This window comes from Panthera onca, chromosome E2 (assembly GCF_046562875.1).
Source record: "Panthera onca isolate mPanOnc1 chromosome E2, mPanOnc1 haplotype 2, whole genome shotgun sequence".
NCBI classification, from domain to species: Eukaryota; Metazoa; Chordata; class Mammalia; order Carnivora; family Felidae; genus Panthera; species Panthera onca.
The window spans coordinates 14,317,110-14,338,193 of record NC_138353.1 but is presented as its reverse complement, the minus strand read 5'-3'; the positions used below and the strand labels follow the sequence as shown (position 1 = coordinate 14,338,193).

At 45.4% G+C, this 21,084-nt stretch overlaps 1 protein-coding gene across 2 annotated transcripts in view; it reads right to left on the bottom strand.

Moving 5' to 3' along the window:
• The window catches only part of LOC132690555 (uncharacterized), a 48,131-nt gene extending 28,855 nt beyond the window's left edge, over window positions 1-19,276 (bottom strand). The window contains exon 1 of one of the 2 annotated variants that reach the window (XM_078438426.2): window positions 18,125-19,276. In XM_078438426.2, the coding sequence (XP_078294552.2) occupies window positions 18,125-18,219 (95 nt within the window). In that variant the 5' untranslated portion in view covers window positions 18,220-19,276. The remainder of the gene's footprint in view (window positions 1-18,124) is intronic. The other variant, XM_078438427.2, reaches the window with a different exon arrangement.
• Between the last annotated feature and the right edge of the window lie 1,808 nt (window positions 19,277-21,084).

Sequence of the window (21,084 nt, the reverse complement as noted above, 5' to 3'; positions counted from 1 at the left end):
AACTTGTTATTATTCACAGATAACATGGTCATGCACATGGAAAATAAAATGGAATCTAAAGGTACATACCATAATTTAGCAATGTTGCTGGATTCAGAGTCAAAGCTGATTTTATTTCTTTCTTTCTTTTTTTTTTTTCAACGTTTTTTATTTATTTTTGGGACAGAGAGAGACAGAGCATGAACGGGCGAGGGGCAGAGAGAGAGGGAGACACAGAATCGGAAACAGGCTCCAGGCTCCGAGCCATCAGCCCAGAGCCTGACGCGGGGCTCGAACCCACAGACCGCGAGATCGTGACCTGGCTGAAGTCGGACGCTTAACCGACTGCGCCACCCAGGCGCCCCAAAGCTGATTTTATTTCTATGTACTTTCTAAAAACTACCAACAAAGAAACTTTAAAAGTGATGCCATTTAGGAGTGCTTGACTGGCTTAGTCAGTGGAGCATGTGACTCTTGATCTCAGGGTTGTAAGTTTGAGCCCTACATTGGGTTTAGAGATGACCTTAAAAATATCTTCTTAAAAAAGTTATGCCATTTAAGATAGCATCAAAAACGTCAAATATCTAGGAAAATATCTAATAATGTGTAAGACTTCCACACTGAAAACCACAAACCATTCCTGAGAAAAATGAACTAAGAACCAAATAAATGGGGGGTATACTATGTTTATGGATTGAAATCTCCATTTTAGAACATCAATTCTCCTAAATCGACATATACATCAATGCAACCCCAGGCAAAATTCCAGCAGGATTATTCATGAAGATCTATAAGCTGATTCTAAAAATGTATGTGGAAACGAAAAGAGCAAAGAATGGCTAAGGCAAAACTGAAGAAAAAGAACAAAGCTGGAGGGTCTATTACAAAGCCATTATAATTATGATAGCACGACTGCGGTACAAGGATAGACAAATAGAGCAATGGAAAAGAGTGGAGAAGTCTACGAACTTACCTGCAAGTATATCCCACCTGATTTATGACAGAAGAGACATGGAAGTGCACTGGGGGTACAAAAATGGTGCTTGGATGGGTTGGGTATCCATAAGAAAAGAAAGTCTTTGATGTCTACCTCACCCACAACAATGAGACCACACATGTCATATATATATACGCATATATATATATATATATATATATATGCATAAACAAGAAAGTTTTAGATGGAAGCAGATAAGACTATGATCATGACCTTGGAGTATGCAAAGATTTGCTCAACAGGAAACCAAAGGCACAAACTTAAAGGGAAAAATAATACAACGGACTACTTTAAAATTAAGAAATTCTGCCAAAACATCTACCTAACTTCTTTCATTTGTACCATTCCTTCAATTAAGTAATTTGGTGCCCCCGCCCCCCAAAAAGAAGAAATTCTATTTATAATATACATGGATAAGAAAGAATGGGAGAAGATACAATGGATTCATACTGAGACTATGTGAAGACCTCTTAACAATATATAAGAAAAAGAGAGGTAATCAATAGAAAAACAAGGCAACATTTTGAAAAAGAACGTCATAAAAGAAGACAGCCAAGAGGCCAACAAGCATAAAGAGTCTTAACTTCAGTAGTCACAGGGGAATGAAAATTAAAATCACAGTGTGATATCACTACACACTCATCAGCATGGCCAAAATGGGGGGAAAACAGACAATATCAAATGTCGGGGGAATGTATATACATATTACATATACATTTATTTATTACATACATTATATATATATTTATATAATATATATATATATATATTTAATTGTATAAAGAAAGAGCACACACAAGCAGGGGAGAAGGGCAGAGGGAGAGAGAGAAAGAATCTCAAGCAGGCTCCACACTCAGCACGGAGCCCCATGCGAGGCTCCATCCCACAGCCCTGGGATCATGATTGAGCCAAAATCAAGAGTCAGGCACTCAACCAACTGAGCCACCCAGTTGCCCTTGCTGGGGGACTATTTGGAGCAACAGAATCCTCATACAATGCTGGTGGAAATATCAATTCATTGTTACAACCACTCTGGAAAACTGTTTGGTATTGTCTGTGAAAGCTAAAATATGCCTTCCAAACAAGGCGGCACTTTTCGCTATATTCTCAGAAGAATTTCATGTATAAATGTCCCAAAAGACATGTACAAACGTATTTACCACAGCCCTACTCTAATAGCCAAGTCTGGAAACAAGCCGAATGAACATGTACGCTAGAAGGATTAAGTTGCCTTGTATTCACACAATGGAAGAATACGCAGATATGAGAATAAAAGAACTTCAACTACAGGGGTGCCGGATTAGCTCAGTCAGTAGAGCATGGGACTTTGATCTTGGGGTCATGAGTTTGAGCCCCGCCTTTGGTGTAGAGATTACTTAGAAATAAAAACCAAAAAAAAATCTTTAAAAAACCCCCACAAAACCCTCAACTACACACAATAACATGTGAGTTTCAGAGTCACAATGTTGACCGCTTCTCGGCCTTTTGGCTAAGATCAAGTGCAGAGTCACAATGTTGAACCACAGAAGTCAGGTGCAATGTACATACTGCTTGACTCCATCTACACAGAGCTGGAATACAGTCATACTAACCTATAGTGTTAGAAATCTGGGTAGTGGAGGGGCTCCACGTGGTATGAAATACCACGTTTTCTTTATCCCTCCATCCGATGATGGATGCATAGATCATTTCCACTTCTTGGCTATTGTAAATGTTGTAATGCACATGTAAATGTAATGCACCTCTTCAAGATAGTGATTTAACTTTTTTTTTTTTTAAGGCATACCCAGAAGTGGAATTGCTGGATTGTGTAGTAGTTCTATTTTTAATTTTTTAAAGAATCTCCTTGGGACTCCTGGGTGGCTCAGTTGGTTAAGCATCCGACTTTGGCTCAGGTCATGATCTCACTGCTCACGAGTTCAAGCTCCGCATCAGGATCTGTACTGACAGCTCAGAGCCTGGGGCCTGGAGCTTCCTCAGATTCTGTCTCCGTCTGCTCTTCCCCGGCTCACTCTCTCTCTCACAAATATAAAATAAAACATTAAAAAAAAAAGAAATCTGGGTAGTGGTTACTTCTGGGATTAGTGGCTTCATTATGGCATAAAATTGGATCCTGGGATATTGGCATTAGTCTGTTCTTAATCTCGGTTTTGATTTCATCAGAAAGTGCAAATTGTGAAAATATAAGTCGGTACACTTATGATTTGGGCTTCTTTCCTTATGAATGTTATACTGCTATAAGATTTATGGGGGAAGAAAAGACATCAGGTCGAGCAAGCAAGAGCCTGGAACTTTTATAAATCTCATCTGTGCTGGAAGCTGGCACAGAAATAACAAGACAACAAAGATAAGTGTTTTCCTGGGGACTGTAATGACCTCAGAACAGGAAAATGTCAAATGCATAAAAATATATGCAAATTAATTTTTTTTTAATGTTTATTTATTTTTGAGACAAAGAGAGACAGCACGAATGGAGGAGGGGCAGAGAGAGAGGGAGACACAGAATCCAAAGCAGGCTCCAGGCTCTGAGCTGTCAGCACAGAGCCTGACGAGGGGTTTGAACCCATGAACTGTGTGATCGTGACCTGAGCTGAAACTGACTGAGCCACCCAGGTGCCCTAAGCATGAAGTCTTCTTGATTCTCCCTTTCTCTCTCTCTGTCCCGCTCCCCCACTTGTGCATGCTCGTTCTCTCTCTCTCTCTCTCTCTAAAATAAAAATAACATAAAGACCTTCTCTGATGAACAAAATAAGAGAATTTACCACTAACAGATCTTTACTGGAAGGAAAGTTAAAGGAAGTTCTTCAAATAGAAGAAAAATGATATCAGATGGAAACCTAGATTTACACAAAAAATGTAAGCTGCAAATGGGAAAAATGTAGGTAAACGTAAAAGCGGTTTTTGTCATCATTAATTTCTTTAAAATATTATTTTTAAAATAAAAATTATGGGGCACTTGTGTGGCTCTGTTTGTTAAGAGTCTGACTTCGGCTCAGGTCATGATCTCACTGTTTGTGAGTTTGAGCCCGGCGTTGGGCTCTGTGCTGACAGCTCAGTTTCCGTGTCTCCCTCTCTCTACCGCTCCCCCACTCAAACTCTGTCTGTCTGTCTCTCTGTCTCTCTCCCTCAAAAATAAATAAACATTAAAAAACCTTTTTTTTTAAAGAAAGAAAGGAAAGAAGGAAGGAGGAAGGAAGGAGGAAGAAGGAGGGAAGGAAGGAGGAAGGAAGGAAAAGAAACCACAGGCTGGAAGGAAATATTCACATTAACTTGTATCCAGAATATATAAACAACTCTTGAAATATATAAGAATACAAACAACTCCGTTTTATTTATTTATTTTTTTAACTTTTTTTAACGTTTATTTATTTTTGAGACAGAGAGAGACAGCATGAACAGGGGAGGGGCAGAGAGAGAGGGAGACACAGAATCTGAAACAGGCTCCAGGCTCTGAGCTGTCAGCACAGAGCCCGATGCGGGGCTCGAACTCACGGACCGCGAGATCATGACCTGAGCCGAAGTCTGACGCTCAACCGACCGAGCCACCCAGGCGCCCCAAACAACTCCGTTTTAAAATGAGCAAAATATCAGTCACTTCCCAAAAATAAATGGTCAATGAACATTTGAATAAATGTTCAACACCATCAGACATCAGGAAACATAAAACCACAGTAAGATATCACTATATAACTACTCAAATTGTTAAAATTGAAAGGAAGGAAATTGTTAAAATTGATCAGGAAGCACTGGACCTCTCCTGTACTGCGGGCAGGAGTGTGAAATGCTAACACCCACTTTGGGGGATAGTTCAGCAATTTCTTATGAAATATAATTACTCAACAATTTTGCTTCTATGTATTTATCCAAGAGAAATGAAAAAGTACGTCCGTACAAAGACTTATACATGATGTTCATAGGAACTTTGTTCATAATAGCCAAAAGTTGGAAACAACTCAGTGACTAGATAAATAAATTATGGTAGAGTCGCAGAATAGAACACTGTTCAGCAATGAACAATGATATGATTGAACAGAATTCTGCTCAAGAATGGACAACTGACACAATTACAATAAATCTCAAAAAAACATTTTGCTGAACAAATAAGCCAGGCACAAGAGAGCACGTATTGTATGATTCCACTTATATGAAATTCTAGAAGAGTCAAAATTAATCTATAGTGACAGAAAGCAGATCAATGTTTGCCTAGTTGCCTGTAGCTGGGAAAGAAGGTGCAATTGACTGCAAAGGAACATGACAGAACATTTCGGGATGGTGTAAATGTTTTATATCTTGACTGTAGTGTTGGTTACATGAATGTATACATTGGGCAAAATGCACTGACCTTATAATGGTCAATGTATTTATAATTGTGCTTTCTCCTGTCTGTGGATTATACTGCAATAAAATTGACTTAAACAGGGGAGCCCGGGTGGCTCAGTTGGCTAAGCGTCCAACTTCAGCTCAGGTCATGATCTTGTGGTTCGTGAGCTCAAGCCCCGCGTTGGGCTCTGTGCTGACAGTGTGGAGCCTGCAGCCTGTTTCAGATTCTGTATCTCCCTCTCTCTGCCCCTCCCCTGCTTGCGCTCTGTCTCTCTCTCTCTCAAAAATGAACATTAAAAAAATTTTTAATAAAATAAACGTAGAAGGAAACAGCAATCGAAATATCTCTATTAGGCAAATAAACCACTAATAAGCACTACAGACAAGATCCACAGATGGATGCTAATATTACCGGGCAAAAGTATGAGGAAACAATATTTGTATAGTCTCAAAGTATCTTCCTTAATACACTTATTAATTACAAAGGGAGGGGCGCCTGGGTGGCTCAGTCGGTTGAGCTGAGTGTCCAATTTCAGCTCAGGTCATCATCTCACGCTTCGTAGGTTCGAGCCCCGCGTCGGGCTCTGTGCTGACAACTCAGAGCCTGGAGCCTGTTTCAGATTCTGTGTCTCCCTCTCTCTCTCTGACCCTCCCCCGTTCATGCTCTGTCTCTCTCTGTCTCAAAAATAAATAAACGTTAAAAAAAATTACAAAGGGAAAAACAGTAACTTTATACTGGAGAAGCAGAGCAGACAGCACTGTAACCAAGTGATCAAAGTCAGCATCACCAATAATAAGACACACGGACACCAGGAAGCCCCGGATATAATTCACTGAGAAGAACGCAAAATCATTCATATGGTATTCTTGGCAAAAATGCATAATTCAGTTCAACCTAAAAGATAGCAGACAGTCCCCAACTTTAGGGACATTCTACAAAGCAGCTGTACTCTTCAAAAGTGTCAAAGTCATGAAAGGCAAGGAGATACAGAGGAACTGTCATAGACTATAGGGAGCCCAGGAGACAGGACAACTAACTGCAGTGTGGAATCCTGGGTTCAATCCCGGAACAGAAAAAGGCATCAGTGGAAAGACTGTCGAAATTCAAATCAGGTTGGCAGTTTAGTTAACAGTATACTTTGTTAATAATAATATAATAATAATAACAGTGCTAATCTCCTGGGGTTTTTTGTTTGTTTTGTTTTTTAAGTTTATTTATTTATTTGGGGGGGAGGGGCAAAGAGAGAGGGAGAAAGAGAGGATTTCAAGCTGCTAGCACAGAGCCCGACATGGGGCTTGAACTCACAAACCATGAGACTACGGCCTGAGCTGAAATCAAGAGTCAGATGTTCAACCAACTGAGCCACCCAGGAGCAACTAATCTCCTGGTTTTGATCATTGTACTATAGTGTTAATATCAGCAGGAGCAAGGGGAGGAGACAAATGGGAACTCTCTGTATTATCTGCAACTTTCCTCCAAATCTAAAATCATCTAGCATTGCAGTACCCACCTCACTGTCTCTGGGTCCACCAGATGCACGTCATGAGGACACTCCGGAGAGGGCCACATGCTGAAGAACAGACCTCCCACCAACAGCCAGCACTGTCTTCCACGTGTGTGAAGGGGATCCCCCAGCCCCAATCATGCCGTCTGATGACTGCAGCCCTGGAAAATGTCTTCACTGCCAGGGCTTTGAGCCAGAACCGTCCAGCAAAGCCTCCCCACTACCTGACCCATAGAAAGTGTGTGTGATAATAATAAACGTTGATGGCTTTGAGTGTCTTTTTAAGAGAAAATGTTGCTGTTGTGCACACTGGCCACCAGATGGCGCCTGGACCCCAAGGATGGAAACAAAGCTGCGGCCAACATTATAAATAGGTCAATTCCCCTGAGTTAGTTTATAAATGTACCACAACCCTAATAAAAATGTCATCAGGGCTTTTTCCTAGACCCAAACAACTTGATTATGAGGTTTATTTGGGAGTACAACAGGCGGAGGAGGAGGAGGAGGAGGAGGAGGAGAAAACAAAGGAATAGCTCTACCAGACATTAAAACCCATGTAAAACAATGTGGTATTGGTGTGCGAATAAGCATACAGATCAAGGGAAAATTTATAAAATCCAGAAATAGAACCAATTGTTCATGTACATTTGTATGATAATATAACCTTTTTTTTAATTTAGGAAAGGACTTTGGGCACATATCTAACTTACTAGTGTTGGAACAAATAGACAACCCAGGGGAAAGCTGGAATCACTCCTCACACTGGATACCACCTTACATTCGAAGTGTATCAAAGTTATAAGCAAAAAACTACAACCCTCCCATAATACAAGGAAACACTGCTGAGTCTCCTAATGACCTGGGAACCGGATACATTTTCCAAACTATGCCTAGACTTTCCAAAAATTCATCAAAAGAAGCAATATAAAAGAGAATCTTGATGGGGTGGCTGGGTGGCTCAGTCGATTAAGTGTCCAACTCTTGATTTTGGTTCAGGTCATGATCTCGCGGTCCGTGAGTTCGAGCCCTGCATCTGGCTCTGTGCTGACAGCATGGAGCCTGCTTGAGATTCTCTTTCTCCCTCTCTCTGCCCCTCTCCTGCTTGTGCTCTCTCTCTCTCTGAAAATACACTATTTATATATGTATAAATACACACACACACACACACACATACACCCAGTATTTAAAAAAAAAAAAAAAAAAAGCACAGAGCCCAATGTTGGGCTCGAACCCATGACCGGAGCCGAAATCAAGTCAGAACCTTAACCAACTGAGCCACCCAGGTACCCCTAATCAGGCCTTTTAAATACCTTCCATCGGGGCGCCTGGGTGGCTCAGTTGGTTAAGCGTCTGACTCTGGCTCAGATCATGATCTTGCGGTCCATGAGTTCGAGCCCTGCATCTGGCTCTATGCTGACAGCTCAGAGCCTGGAGCCTGCTTCCGATTCTGTGTCTCCCTCTCTCTCTCTCTCTCTGACCCTCCCCTGTTCATGCTCTGTCTCTCTCTGTCTCAATACCTACAGCTAATTTATTTGTGAAGCTAAATATCTTCCAAATAGCATACTACTTTTGGTGTTATGATAACTTCCAACTTTACACTTAAAGCATAAAGCCACATTTTTAGAGGAATCCATGGTATTCCAGTATTTATGAAGTCTGTCTCTCTCTGTCTCAAAAATAAATAAACGTTAAAAAAAATTTTAAATACCTTCTGTCACTTCTTCACCTCACTCCCACTGCTCTGGTTTGGACAATCTTCACATTTAAGCTGTATTATGGCAGCAAGCTCTGGACCCATAAGAGTCCAGTGAGGAGACAGAAACTACACCAGCTACTTTAACAGAGAGACTCTAGGGTTCCCAGGTGGCTCAGTGAGCTGAGTGCCCAACTCCTGATTCTGGCTCAAGTCATGATCTCACCAATCGTGGGTTCGAGCCCTGAGTCAGGCTCTGCGCTGCCTGCTTGGGATTCTCTCTCTCCCTCCCTCTGTCCCTCCCCCAGATTAAATTAAAACACAGACTGCCGGGCCTGAGTAGGGGTCTCTGATGGGCCTGGGGTGGGGCCTGAAACTCTGCATGTCCAACAAGCTCCCAGGTGATGCTGACCCCTGTTGGGAGGGGGGACCTCACTCTGAGAACCGCGGCCCGGTATACCATATACCATAGCTAGCCCCGCTAGAGCTGGGGGGCACAGAAGAGAGGGCACCAGCCGCCTGGTGCTGATGTTTGTGATAAAACTGAGTTTCCACATGCTAGCACACTACACACTGGACTCGGGTGCTCCTGCCGTGGCCGCCACCACAGGGAAGAAGCATTGCTGGGGGAGCTCACACCAGAGCAGCAGGCAAGTTCCTTCTGCGTGGGGTGTCCAGCCCTCCCGGGAAGAGGTTCCTGGGAGGCAGGACTTCCAGCGCTAATGCTGGGAAAGTCCTGGGCAAACTGGAACGAGTTGATCACCCGACTTGTGCAGTCTAGCAAGCCCTACTGCCAGGATCTCACAGAGAACCATCTGGCAAAGCAGAAACGTGGTTTCCCGGCTCAGCATCACAGTGCGGAGCAGAGGAGGGTGGGTTTGGAGCCCAGAGAGAGTAACTTCATCATTGATCCTGACTCATCATGGTCTCCCTGGTTCTCTTCCGTCCATCCTGGGGGTGCCATCAAGAGCACGTTACACACAGGGAAAACCAATCGTTTCAGACTCTTGCCAGAAGCTTTGCAATAGGTGCCGGTGCCTTTGTGATTTGTAGCGAGAAGCAGATATTGGATCTTTGTCCCCTTTCCAGACAGAGTCCCTAAAACCCTTGGATTTCCTAGGTGGTAAGAGTGATAAAGAGAAAGGAGCATCTTTTGTTTTTCGTAACAAGCCTGTTTCAACCACATCTGGGTTTAGGTTAATGGGGTGACTTCTAGAAAGCCCCTAGGATGAGAGCTGTTTGTCAGAGAACCACCTTGGAGAACTCTGACCTCCGGGAAGGGAAGAGAGACTGGAGGTTGAGTTAATCCCCAAAGGCCAATGACAAGCAATCATGCCTAGGTAGTGAGCCTCACTCAGACCTTCTAAGGGCTTCTGGGCTGAGGGTGCATGCCCGGAGAGGGCAGGGAGGCTCTGAATACGAAGTGTGAGATGATGACCTGAGCTGAAATTGGACACTCAGCTCAACCGACTGAGCCACCCAGGCGCCCCCAGTGACCAGTATTGAGAGTAGGGCCATGAGTAGACAAAGTCACAGAATTTATCCTTTTCGCTGCCTACCAGCCAATTTCGTGCAGCATGAACAGTTCGTGAAAGTTACTTTCTGTTACAGTCTAGCCTCATCCCCTTTCCTGAACTTTATATCCCAGAGATATACGAATCTTCAAGATTCCTAAAGCGAATCACATTCTCAAGGCGCGATGCTTTGAATATGCTATTCCCCCATCTGAGTGAAAAGGACATAAACCCTGATGTTTTAGAGGAAAACGTCGGATCAGAACATGTGCTTCCCCCTTTTAAAAACGGGGGTTAGTTTTCAATCGATGAAGTCTTAGCTGGATTTGAAGGCCAAAGAAAATCTCAAAGCAAATGTATTTTTGAATTCCACAGTATTTACTGTTCTCAAGCTTCTAACACCCGAGGAGAAAAAGGATGATAAGACTGCCCGTGCTAATGAAACTTGCTAGTTTTTCTTTCCTGTTAAAGATATTTATACCTGAATTCTTTCTAAGGCCTGAAACATTTTTAGATGAATTCCATCCAGGAAAAGCAATGTTGGTTTGAAAATTAGAGATGGTTTATAAAATCATATCTGATGATTTAAAAGATTCAACAGTAGTTTGCTAAGCCCAGTTTTTTGTTGTTGTTTTGGGGTAATCTCTGTACCTGGTGTGGGGTGTGAACCCACGACAACCCAGAGATCGAGTCTCACACTGCCAACTGAGCCAGCCAGGTGCCCCTCCTAAGCTTGTTTTTAAACTCAAAGGCTATTAATTAAGCTCCTGGTGTGGTTTGTGGTTAAGAGTGATTTTTTTTTCTCTCTACTGTGCTACTTTTTTTTTTTTTTAATGTTTATCTTTGATAGAGAGTGTGAGTGGGAGGGCAGTGAGAGAGAGAGACAGAGGGTCCAAAGCGGGGCTCGAACTTACAAACCATGAGGTCATGACCTGAGCTGAAGTCGGACGCCTAATGGACTGAGCCACCCAGGCGCCCACGGTAGCACTTTGGAGAAGACTGAGCTCCAAGGCAGCGCCGGATGATTATTATTTTAACCTTGAGCAAGTCTGTGGTTACCTGAGTCTCAGCTGACTCACGGACAGAAGGCGGAGGGCAGTGGGTGGCAGTGGGCGCTCTGGAGTCAGACTGTTCTGCTGGGCAGCTGCCCAATCTGTGGCCTCCTGTGAGTGACTGAACTGCCAGGGGCCTGCCTGCTCTTCCCACAGAACAGGGGCGACGGTAAAGAGGGTTCCTACGTCATCCATCCCAGTGAGGATTAAGTGAGGTGATGTGCGTTAGGTCCGGAGCACAGGGCTTGAGGCTTCAGACAGAATTTAAATGGTCACTGTTGGAGCTATTTTCTTTATTTTTAAAAATGTTTTATTTGTTTTTGAGAGAGAGACGGAGCGTGAGCAGGGGAGGGGCAGAGAGAGAGAGGGAGGCACAGACACAGGATTGAAGCAGGCTCCAGGCTCTGAGCTGTCAGCACAGAGCCCGACGCGGGGCTGGAACTCATGAACCGCGAGATCATGACACGAGCTGAAGTCGGACGCTTAACTGACTGAGCCACCCAGGCGCCCCTTACTTCGTAGTTGGAAGAACTAAAAGCAGTGATGTGTTCAGTGATTAACCGTGACTTCAGACTCCTTGTGTCTCCGTAAACTGTTCTGGGGCAGCTCCGTCTCCCCCGGAATGCACCCCCTCTGACCAGCTAGCTCTGCTACATCTTGTGCATCCCCCAGGAACAAATGTTCTCCAAAAGAAGGACCCAGGGAAGAGCTAGTCAGAGGCACCTGGGTGGCTCAGTCGGTTAAGCATCCGACTCTCGATTTCAGCTCAGGTCCTGATCATGGTCCCTGAGTTCGAGCCCTGCATCGGGCTCTGTGCTGATGGTGCAGAACCTGTTTGGGATGCTGTCCCTCTCTCTGTCCCTCTCCTGCTTGCTCACGCTCTCTCTCAAAATACACACACACACACACACACACACACAAAGAGTCATTCAGCCACACCACACTATCTCTCTTGACTCCTGCTGCACTGTTTGAAAAACCAGAGTAACTTTCCCAGACCTTGGGGTCACACCACATAGGAAAGCGCTGATGAAGTGGGGTCAAGTGCTGGCCTCGGGTTTCATAATAGCAAATGCCGCTCGAAGGAGTAGTAATGCCAAGTCGCCCCTCTAGGTTTCGGGTCAACGGCCCAGGCCCTGCTGATTTGCAGTGCTTCCCACATTCCTTTCCCCAAGCATGCAGCTGCAAGGCTGTGTGACCGTGGGGCCCAGCCGTGCCTCAGCTGCTGCATTTGGGGGTGATCTAGAACCCTCAGAGACCTAGCAGTAGCAGAGACCACAGTGCCTTTGCTATAAAAGGAGAAGCTTGCGGTCAGACCCGTGCCAGCACCATCCTGGCGAGGACTGAGACTAAGGAAGAAGGAGCAGTTCTTGGGTGACAGGAGGGTCACCAACCCTGGTGACCACAGCTGACAGATGTCACCTTGCCACAAGGCCAGTGTACTAGTTTTCTGGGGGTGCCGTTACAAGGTGCCACAGGCTGGGAGTCTCACACAACAGAAATGTGTTGTCTCCCAGGTCTGGAGGCTGCAAGTCCAAAGGCAAGGTGTCAGGAGGGTTGGTTCCTTCTGAGGGCTGGGAGGGAAGGATCTGTTCCAGAATCTTCTACCTGCCTCTTCGCATCCTCTTCCCTCTGTGTGTGCCTGTGTCCGAATCTCCTGCTTTTCTTCTTTTTTTAAATGTTTATTTATATTTGAGAGAGAGAGCGCGTGCAGGGGAGGGGCAAAGAGAGAGGGGGAATAGAGGATCCGAAGCGGGCCCTGTGCCGACAGCAGACAGCCCGATGAGGGGCTGGAACCCGCGAACTATGAGATCATGACCTGAGCCGAAGTCGGATGCTCGAACGACTGAGCCACCCAGGCGCCCCCAAATCTCCTCTTCTTCTAAGGACACCGGCCATACTGGGTTAGGGCACCACCCTAATGACCTCATTCTAAGTTGATACCTCTGTAAAGACCTATCTGTCCCATGCTTAGGTTAGGACTTGAACACATAATGGGGGGGGGGGGGCTACAATTCATCCATCACAGCCAGTTTGGCCATTCACAGTCACTAGAGACGTCAGTCACACCGTCATGGAGAGCTCTAGGTCTCCATCCCACAACTCACTGTCATGGAGTGTGCCTCGTGGAAACAGGACTTGTCCCAGCACTGTCTTAGCAGGCTGACAATAAAATAGCCCATACAACCCACTCCGTAAGATCAGTGAGGCCCAGGTTCCGCCATGTTAGGCACCTTGTATGAAAGCTTCACTGGAAACAGATGAAACCATTCACTAGCCGTGGGTCAGCCCATCTCATCAGGATCAGGTGGCAGCAACTTGCATGGTGGGGGGGGGAGGTGCAGGGTCTGAAAACTCTAGGGCTAGGGTGCCATTGCCAAGAGCAGAGGCTCCTTGGTTCGTGGGACTGGAGCCTATGGTGTATCTACCCAACCCACATCTTGGCTATCACCCATTTTACCGAAGTGAAAGCAGTTCTGACATCTGTTATGCGAATTCAAACTCTCTGTGTCGCCTAGAGAGGCAGATCACTAAATCCCTGTCATTGCCACCTCTGTCTTTCAAATGACAACTCACCCACCTGCAGTGTGTAGATCCAAACAGAATATCCACATATCCGTCGCTGTGTCCCAAGTATCATTTTTTTTTTCAATTTCAGATTTTTAGTAACTCTCTTAGAAAGAATCTTCTTTCTTCTAAAATAAAAAAATACATAGGGGCACCTGGGTGGCTCAGTCAGTTAAGCATCTGACTCTTGATTTCGGCTCAGGTCATGATCTCACGGTTCATGAGTTCAAACCTGTCTCTCTCTCTCTCAAAAATGAATAAACGTTAAAAAAGAAAAAAAGACTAGATATATTCTTTAAAAAATAATATAAATAAATAAATAACATTAAAAATAAAAATAAAATCACCTTTTTTGCACCAAAAGACATCTCAAGAAATCTTTCTTGACCGAACGCCCACTACTCCAAAACCTCATCACAGGCACCCCTAATATTTCATTTTATACCACATTTTGTTTATCCATTCATCAACTGATGAACATGGGGGTTATTTCCACTCTTTGACTACTACAGATAACACCGCTGTGAACATTCATGGACAGGTTTTTGTGTGAACATCTGTTCAATTCTCTTGGACATTATTTCCCAATGGAATCAGGAGACCATTTGATCTTGGACTTCCAGCCTCCAGAACTCTAAGAACATAAACGTCTGTTGTTTAGCTCCCCAGTCTGTGGTCTTTCTGTTATGGAAATGGCAACAGAAACCTAATACAAGTTTTGGGGCACGTGGGTGGCTTGGTTGGTTGGGCGTCTGACTTCAGCTCAGGTCATATCTCATGGTCGTGAGTTCAAGCCTCACATCAGGCTCCAATGCTGATAGCTTGAAGCCTGGAGCCTGCTTCAGACTCTGTGTGTCCCTCTCTCTTTGACCCTTTCCTGCACACGTGCCCTCTCTCTCTCTCTCTCAAAAATAAATAAACATTAAAAAAATTAAAACAAAAAACTAATACAAGCCTCTTCTCTCACCCATCCTCAGTGCTGAAGGACAGCAATGTAGTTCAAGGGCAGCACTAAGGATGGGTGAGAGAAGAAGCAAATTTGGTGGGGGGGTTGGGGGGACACAGTTCAATCCATAACAAGGTGATAAGACAGGAGATGAGTAGAGACCAGAAACAGATCACAAGAGCCTTGGGAGACATGTTTGGGGACATTCTTCCTCACCCACCCACCTCCAGAGGTCCCCAGGGATTTGGCTTCACGGAGAGTCCCCTTTCTGTCCTTTACTTTCCAGATAGGACTAATCAGCCTTTTCAAAGTTGTCCAGGTAAGAACAGACCCAGTGGGAAACAGCAGAGAGAAAAAAACCAGGAAGAATAAATGCCTCGGAGGTGTTATGCAAATTAGATGCAAATGACCCACCTATTCAGGGTTCCTTCAGTGGGTCAGCTGCTCAGCACTATGGAAAAGAACCTAAGCCTTTAATTCCTGCATTCAACAAATCTGAGGGCCTATTGTGCCAGGGACTGTTCTAGGCCCTGGGGCCCCTGCAGAGCTTTTGTTCTAGGCCTGTACCATCCAACATGGTGGCCACCGGTATGGTTGGCTATTACCCATTTGCAATGTAGCTAGCCTGAACCGAGATGTGCTAACGTATAAAATACACGCCAGATTTCAAAGACTTAATATAAAATATCTCATTAATAATTTCTATATTGAATGCATCTGAAATGGTGTTTTTTATATATTTGATTAAACAAAAATATATTATTAAAATTAATTCCATGTATTTCTTCTCACTTTATTTTTTTAAAATTTTTTTGATGTTTATTTATTTTTGAGAAAGAGACAGAGCACAAGTGGGGGAGGGACAGAGAGAGAGAGGGAGGCACGGAATCTGAAGCAGGTTCTAGGCTCCGAGCTGTCAGCACACAGCCTGACGCAGGGCTCGAACCCACAAACTGTGAGGTCAAGACCTGAGCAGAAGTCGGACGCTCAACCTCTGAGCCACCCAGGTGCCCCTTTACTATACTTAAAAAAAATTTTTTTTAATGTTTATTCATTTTTTGAGAGAGAGAGAGAGAGAGAGAGAGAGAGAGAGAGAGCGTGAGTGGGGGAGGGGCAGAGAGAGAGGGAGACACAGAATCCAAAGCAGGCTCCGGGCTCTGAGCTGTCAGCACAGAGCCCGACTGGGGGCTCGAACCCATGAACCGCGAGATCACGACCTGAGCAGAAGTCAGACGCCCAGCTGACTGAGCCACTCAGGAGCCCTTTTACTTTACTTTAACCGAGACTCCTAGAAATTTTGAAATTACATATGTGACTCACATTTATAGCTCACATTCAATTCCTCTTGGACTGTGCTGTCCTAGACAAGGCTCCACCTGGAAACCCTGTCTGATCAAGCTCATTCTGGTGGACAGAAACAGAGGGGGCGTTAACTGGGACCACCATTCCTAAGGATTAGGGGATTTGGAGGAAATACCTCTAGCTGATGATACCTATTTTAAAATGAGCTGTAGGGGCTGAAATAAATGGGAAAAAGAGGGAAATAAAGAAGAGATCAGCACACTGCTGGGGAGACCAGGAGGGACATAAAAAGTCTCTGAGGCCTGAGAGCCAATCTTCAACTTGCCTTCTGTGGTAGGTAAAATCATGCCCCCCTCCCACCGCCCCCAATGCCCATGTCCTAATCCCTGGAGCCTGCCAGTGTATTATCTGACCTGGCAAAAGGAACCTTGCAGACGAGATGAAGTTCAGGATTTTGAGCTGAAGAGATTATCTTGGATTATCCAAGTGGACCCAAAGTAACCACCAGCGTCCTTATAAGTGAAAGAGGGAGGCAGAAGGGTCAGAAGATGTGGAGGTGGACACAAGGAATACAGATGGCCTCCAGAAGCTAGAAAAGGCAAGGAAATGGATTCTGCCCTCCCTCAATTTTCCAGAAGGAATGCAGCCCTGGGACACCTTGGTTTTAGCCCAGTGAGACCCATTTCAGATTTCTGACCTCTCAAGCTAGAAGATAATAAATTTATATTGGTGGAAACTTCTAAGTTTGCAGTAATTTGTTACAGCAGCAACAGGAAACTAATACACTCCCTTGCCTGCTGGACGTTTCTTTGAGTTGCATTCCTCACTAGTTGAGAGAACCACTTCCTTCTCTAGTATAGTAGGGAAAGCTCTAGATTGGGTCTTTGGACAAGTCCCTTTTCCTCTCTGCTAAGGCTGGGGGCAGGAAGACTGGATAAAATGCGTGGCATTCGAGCAGAGAGGAGGGACGCATTTGTCTGCACTGGGCACCAGCAAAGATGTCATTACTAACATTAGGACTAAACACTTGCCAAAAATCTGGAGGGCTGTCTAGCGTCTCATTCAGTTCTGAGAACAGTCCCATGAATTAGATAGCTATTGTCGTCCCATTTTATTTTATTATTTTTAAAATTTTTTAACGTTTATTTATTTTTGAGAGAGAGAAACAGAGTAGGAGTGGGAGAGGGGCAGAGAGAGAGAGGGAGACACAGAATCCGTGAACCGTGAGATGGTGACCTGAGCTGAAGTCGGACGCTTAGCCGACGGAGCCACCCAGATGCCCCTACTATTATCATCCCATTTTAAAGCCAAGGCAACCGGGGCGCCTGGGTGGCTCCGTCGGTTAAGCGTCCGACTTCAGCTCAGGTCACGATCTCACGGTCCGTGAGTTCAAGCCCCGCGTCGGGCTCTGGGCTGATGGCTCAGAGCCTGGAGCCTGCTTCCGATTCCGTGTCTCCCTCTCTCTCTGACCCTTCCCCGTTCATGCTCTGCCTCTCTCTGTCTCAAAAATAAATAAACGTTAAAAAAATATTAAAAAATAAATAAATAAATAAAGCTAAGGCAACCAAGGTCAGAGAGGTTGGGTAACTTGTCCACAGTCACTAACGTGAGCCAAGAGTTGATCCTGGTTCACAGATGGCCTTTTGCTGATGGCGGGGGATGGGGGGAATCTGCCCGAGAGCGTGGATGCATAAATTTCATTCCTCTGTTCATCCCACAGAGAGCTGGCATTCAGGGTGGAGTGACGAACAACTCGGGCCAGATGTATCTCATCATGGGACCGAGGGAGGAACCGGGGGGCTGCTTTCACAGAAATATGTGCTTCTGAGCCTGAGAGCCCAGTGCCCTCCCGGGGGCGTCATGACCAAATTCATCATGGTTCCTGTCCTTGCTTTCCTTGGGAATCGCCCCCAATACAGGCCCCCCTCTCTCCCATCATCCCAGGCTCCCTCTCTCATCCGCATTGCTCTCTGCGTTGTCTTTCTCTGCCCATCTCCTGCCTCCCTCCACCCTTCCCAAACTCTTCCACGGTGACCCCTACAAACCTCTCCCTGAATGTTCCTTCCAACTTTCACCCTAAGGAAAACCAGCTCCTTCCCCGAAGATATTCCCACAATCCTAACTGAAGGCTCTTTAGTACCCCCACTCGCCGAACAAGGTCGAGAGGAGGAGAGGGGTAGTCAGCATATGCCGCAGAAACAAATGAGCCCAAATCTGGTGGTTCACATAAACAAAGGTAGAGACTCACCGGTGTCTCCTTGTCCGACACGGGTTGGCTGGGCTCTGCTCCACGTCTTTGTTCATGCACCCAGGCTCTTCATTCATGGGCAGCCTCTGAAACATCGCCGATCCGCTGGCAGAGGGAAAAGACGTGTGGACAGCCGTGAGCTGGCTTTTGAATCTTCCACTCAGAAAAGATACACATTGGGGCGCCCGGGTGGCTCAGTCGGTTAAGCATCCGACTTCAGCTCAGGTCACCATCTCGCAGTTCATGGGTTCGAGCCCCACGTCGGGCTCTGTGCTGACAGCTCAGAGCCTGGGGCCTGCTTTAGATTCTGTGTCTCCCTCTCTCTCTGCCCCTTCCCTGCTGGTGCTCTGTATCTCTCTGTCTCTCAAAAATAAATAAACATTAAAAAAAAAAAAAGAAAGTTAAAAAAAGAAACGAAAAGAAAAGGTACAACGTCACTCATGTTCACATTTCATTGTGAGTCATACAGCCGAGCCTCGTATCAACCGGGTATCCTTCAGGAGAGACAGCAAATATTGTGAACAGTAATATAATGTGTTATCATATTGGCATATTGGCTGTTTCCAGATAATACTATTCCCTCTCCAGACTCCTATTTTTTTCACCCTGCTTGCCCTTGACGGATCTCCTAGAATGACAACCAGACCCCCTTGTCTTCCAGCTTTTCACAGTCCCCTGAGAAATCTGACAGTCACACTCAGCTCTTCCTTCTCCTTCACCCCCTATCAGATCCTTTAGAATGTTCCAGAAGTTCTCTGTCATTTCTTTCAGTCCCTAGAGAAGCGGCCCTCCTCCAAGCCACCATCACTTCTTGCCTGAAGCTGCAACGGCTTGCTTACTCTACGATTAATTCATCATTTTGCCCATGAACAGGGTAGGTCCAGCCACACCGCCTAAACCCCTCCATAGTTTCCCACGGCCTCCAGAGAGAGTCCAAAATCCTTATCTTGTGATGCCTGGGTGGCTTAGTTGTTAAGCATTGGACTCTTGGTTTCAGCTCAGGTCATGATCTCATGGTTCGTGGGCTCAAGCCCCGCATTGGGCTCCGCACTGTCAGTGCAGAGCCCGCTTGGGATTCGCTCTCTTCTCTCTCTCTCTCTTTCTCTCTGCCCCTACCCTGATTGTGTGTTTTCGCTCTCAAAATAAATAAATAAACTTTAGCAAAATAAATAAGATACGGGCGCCAGGTGGCTCAGTCGGTTAGTGTCCGACTTGGGCTCGTGGTTTGTGAGTTTGAGCCCCGCGTCGGGCTCTGTGCTGACAGCTCGGAGCCTGGAGCCTGCTTTGGATTCTGTGTCTCCCCCTCTTTCTGCCCCTCCCCTGCTGATGTTCTGTCTCTCTCTCTCTCTCTCAAAAACAAATAAACATTAAAAATTTTTTTAATAGATAAATTAATTAATTAATTTAATTTAATTTAATTTAATCCTCACCTTTTCCTAGAAAGCTCTTCCCAGCAGGCTTCTGTTTGCTGCCTCAGGTCCTGCCACTGCCTTGGTCACTCCGCAGTCCAGCCACTGATACTTTAATTGCTTCAGGGCTTTCACAACACAGTTCTCTTTGCCTGGAACTCTCTTTACCCACCCCCACTTCATCTCTCAGGTCTCAACTTCCTCATTGAGGCCTTTACATCCAGCAGGTTCTTTCTGTACAAGTACTCCTGCAGTGCCCCTATTGCCCCTTCTGAAATACTTAACACTCCCCCCCACCCACCCACCTCACTTGCTCAGTGCCCCTCCTGCCCACCCAGACTGGAGCAGCGTGAAAGCAGTGGCTGTCTGTGCCATTGCTATGTGACAGTATAGTGATCATGCTCCGTAAATACTTTTTCAGGGACACCCAGGTGGCTCAGTTGGTTAAGCGTCTGACTCTTGATCTTAGCTCAGATCACAGTTTGTGGGATCTCACAGTTCGTGGGATTGAGTCCTGCATTGGGCTTAGCACGGAACCGTAGCCTGCTTGGGATTCTCTCTCCCTCTCTCGCTCTTCTGCCCCTCCTCTGCTTGCTCTCTCTCTCTCTCAAAAATAAATAAATAAACTTTTAAAAAATTTTATTATTTATTTTTGAGAGAGGGACAGAGTACAAGCAGGGGAAAGGCAGAGAGAGAGGGAGACACAGAATCCAAAGTAGGCTTCAGGTTCTGAGCTGTCAGCACGGAGCCCGATGCGGGGCTCAAACTCACGAACAGGGAGATCATGACCTGAGCCACCTAGGCACCCCCTAAGGAGTATTTTTTATAAGGACAGAAGATGGAAGACAGACTGTTCATCAGAACAGACATGATTACGGATCTGGCTGCCCGTGTTAGAATCCTGGCTCCACTGATGATTGGTGTGGGCCCTGGATGAGTAATTTTAAACTCTCTGTGCCTCAGTTTCCTCATTTGTAACAAGAGAGTGATAACAGTATGTTCTTCACAGGGATATTTGGGAAGGAGAGTGTGGTCAGGTTTAAATAAACCGTGAACCGTGAGATCATGGCCTAAGCCAAAGTTGTAAATTTAACCGACCGAGCCACTCAGGCTCCCCAATAAATAAACTTAAAAAAATATTTTTTCAGGGCGCCTGGATGGCTCAGTCAGTTAAGCATCTGACTGCAGCTGGGGTCATTATCTCACAGTCCGTGGGTTCCAGCCCTGCGTCAGGCTCTGCGCTGACAGCTCAGAGCCTGGAGCCTGCTTCGGATTCTGTGTCTCCCTTTCCCTCTGTCCCTCCCCTGCATGTGCTCTGTGGGTCTCTCTCCCTCAAAGATAAATAAACAAAAATATTTAAAAAAAAATATTTTTCCAGTGACAGAATGAATTTGTCATACATAGAGACTGAGGGAAGGAAATCATCAAGGTTAATGGATGCAATTAGCCATGAGTAAAGTAGCCTCCTGACCTAATCGAGAGAGGCAGAAGAGGCTGGGACATTTGTGCCACCTCTGGATCCCTTAGTCATGAACTCCCCCATACACCCTT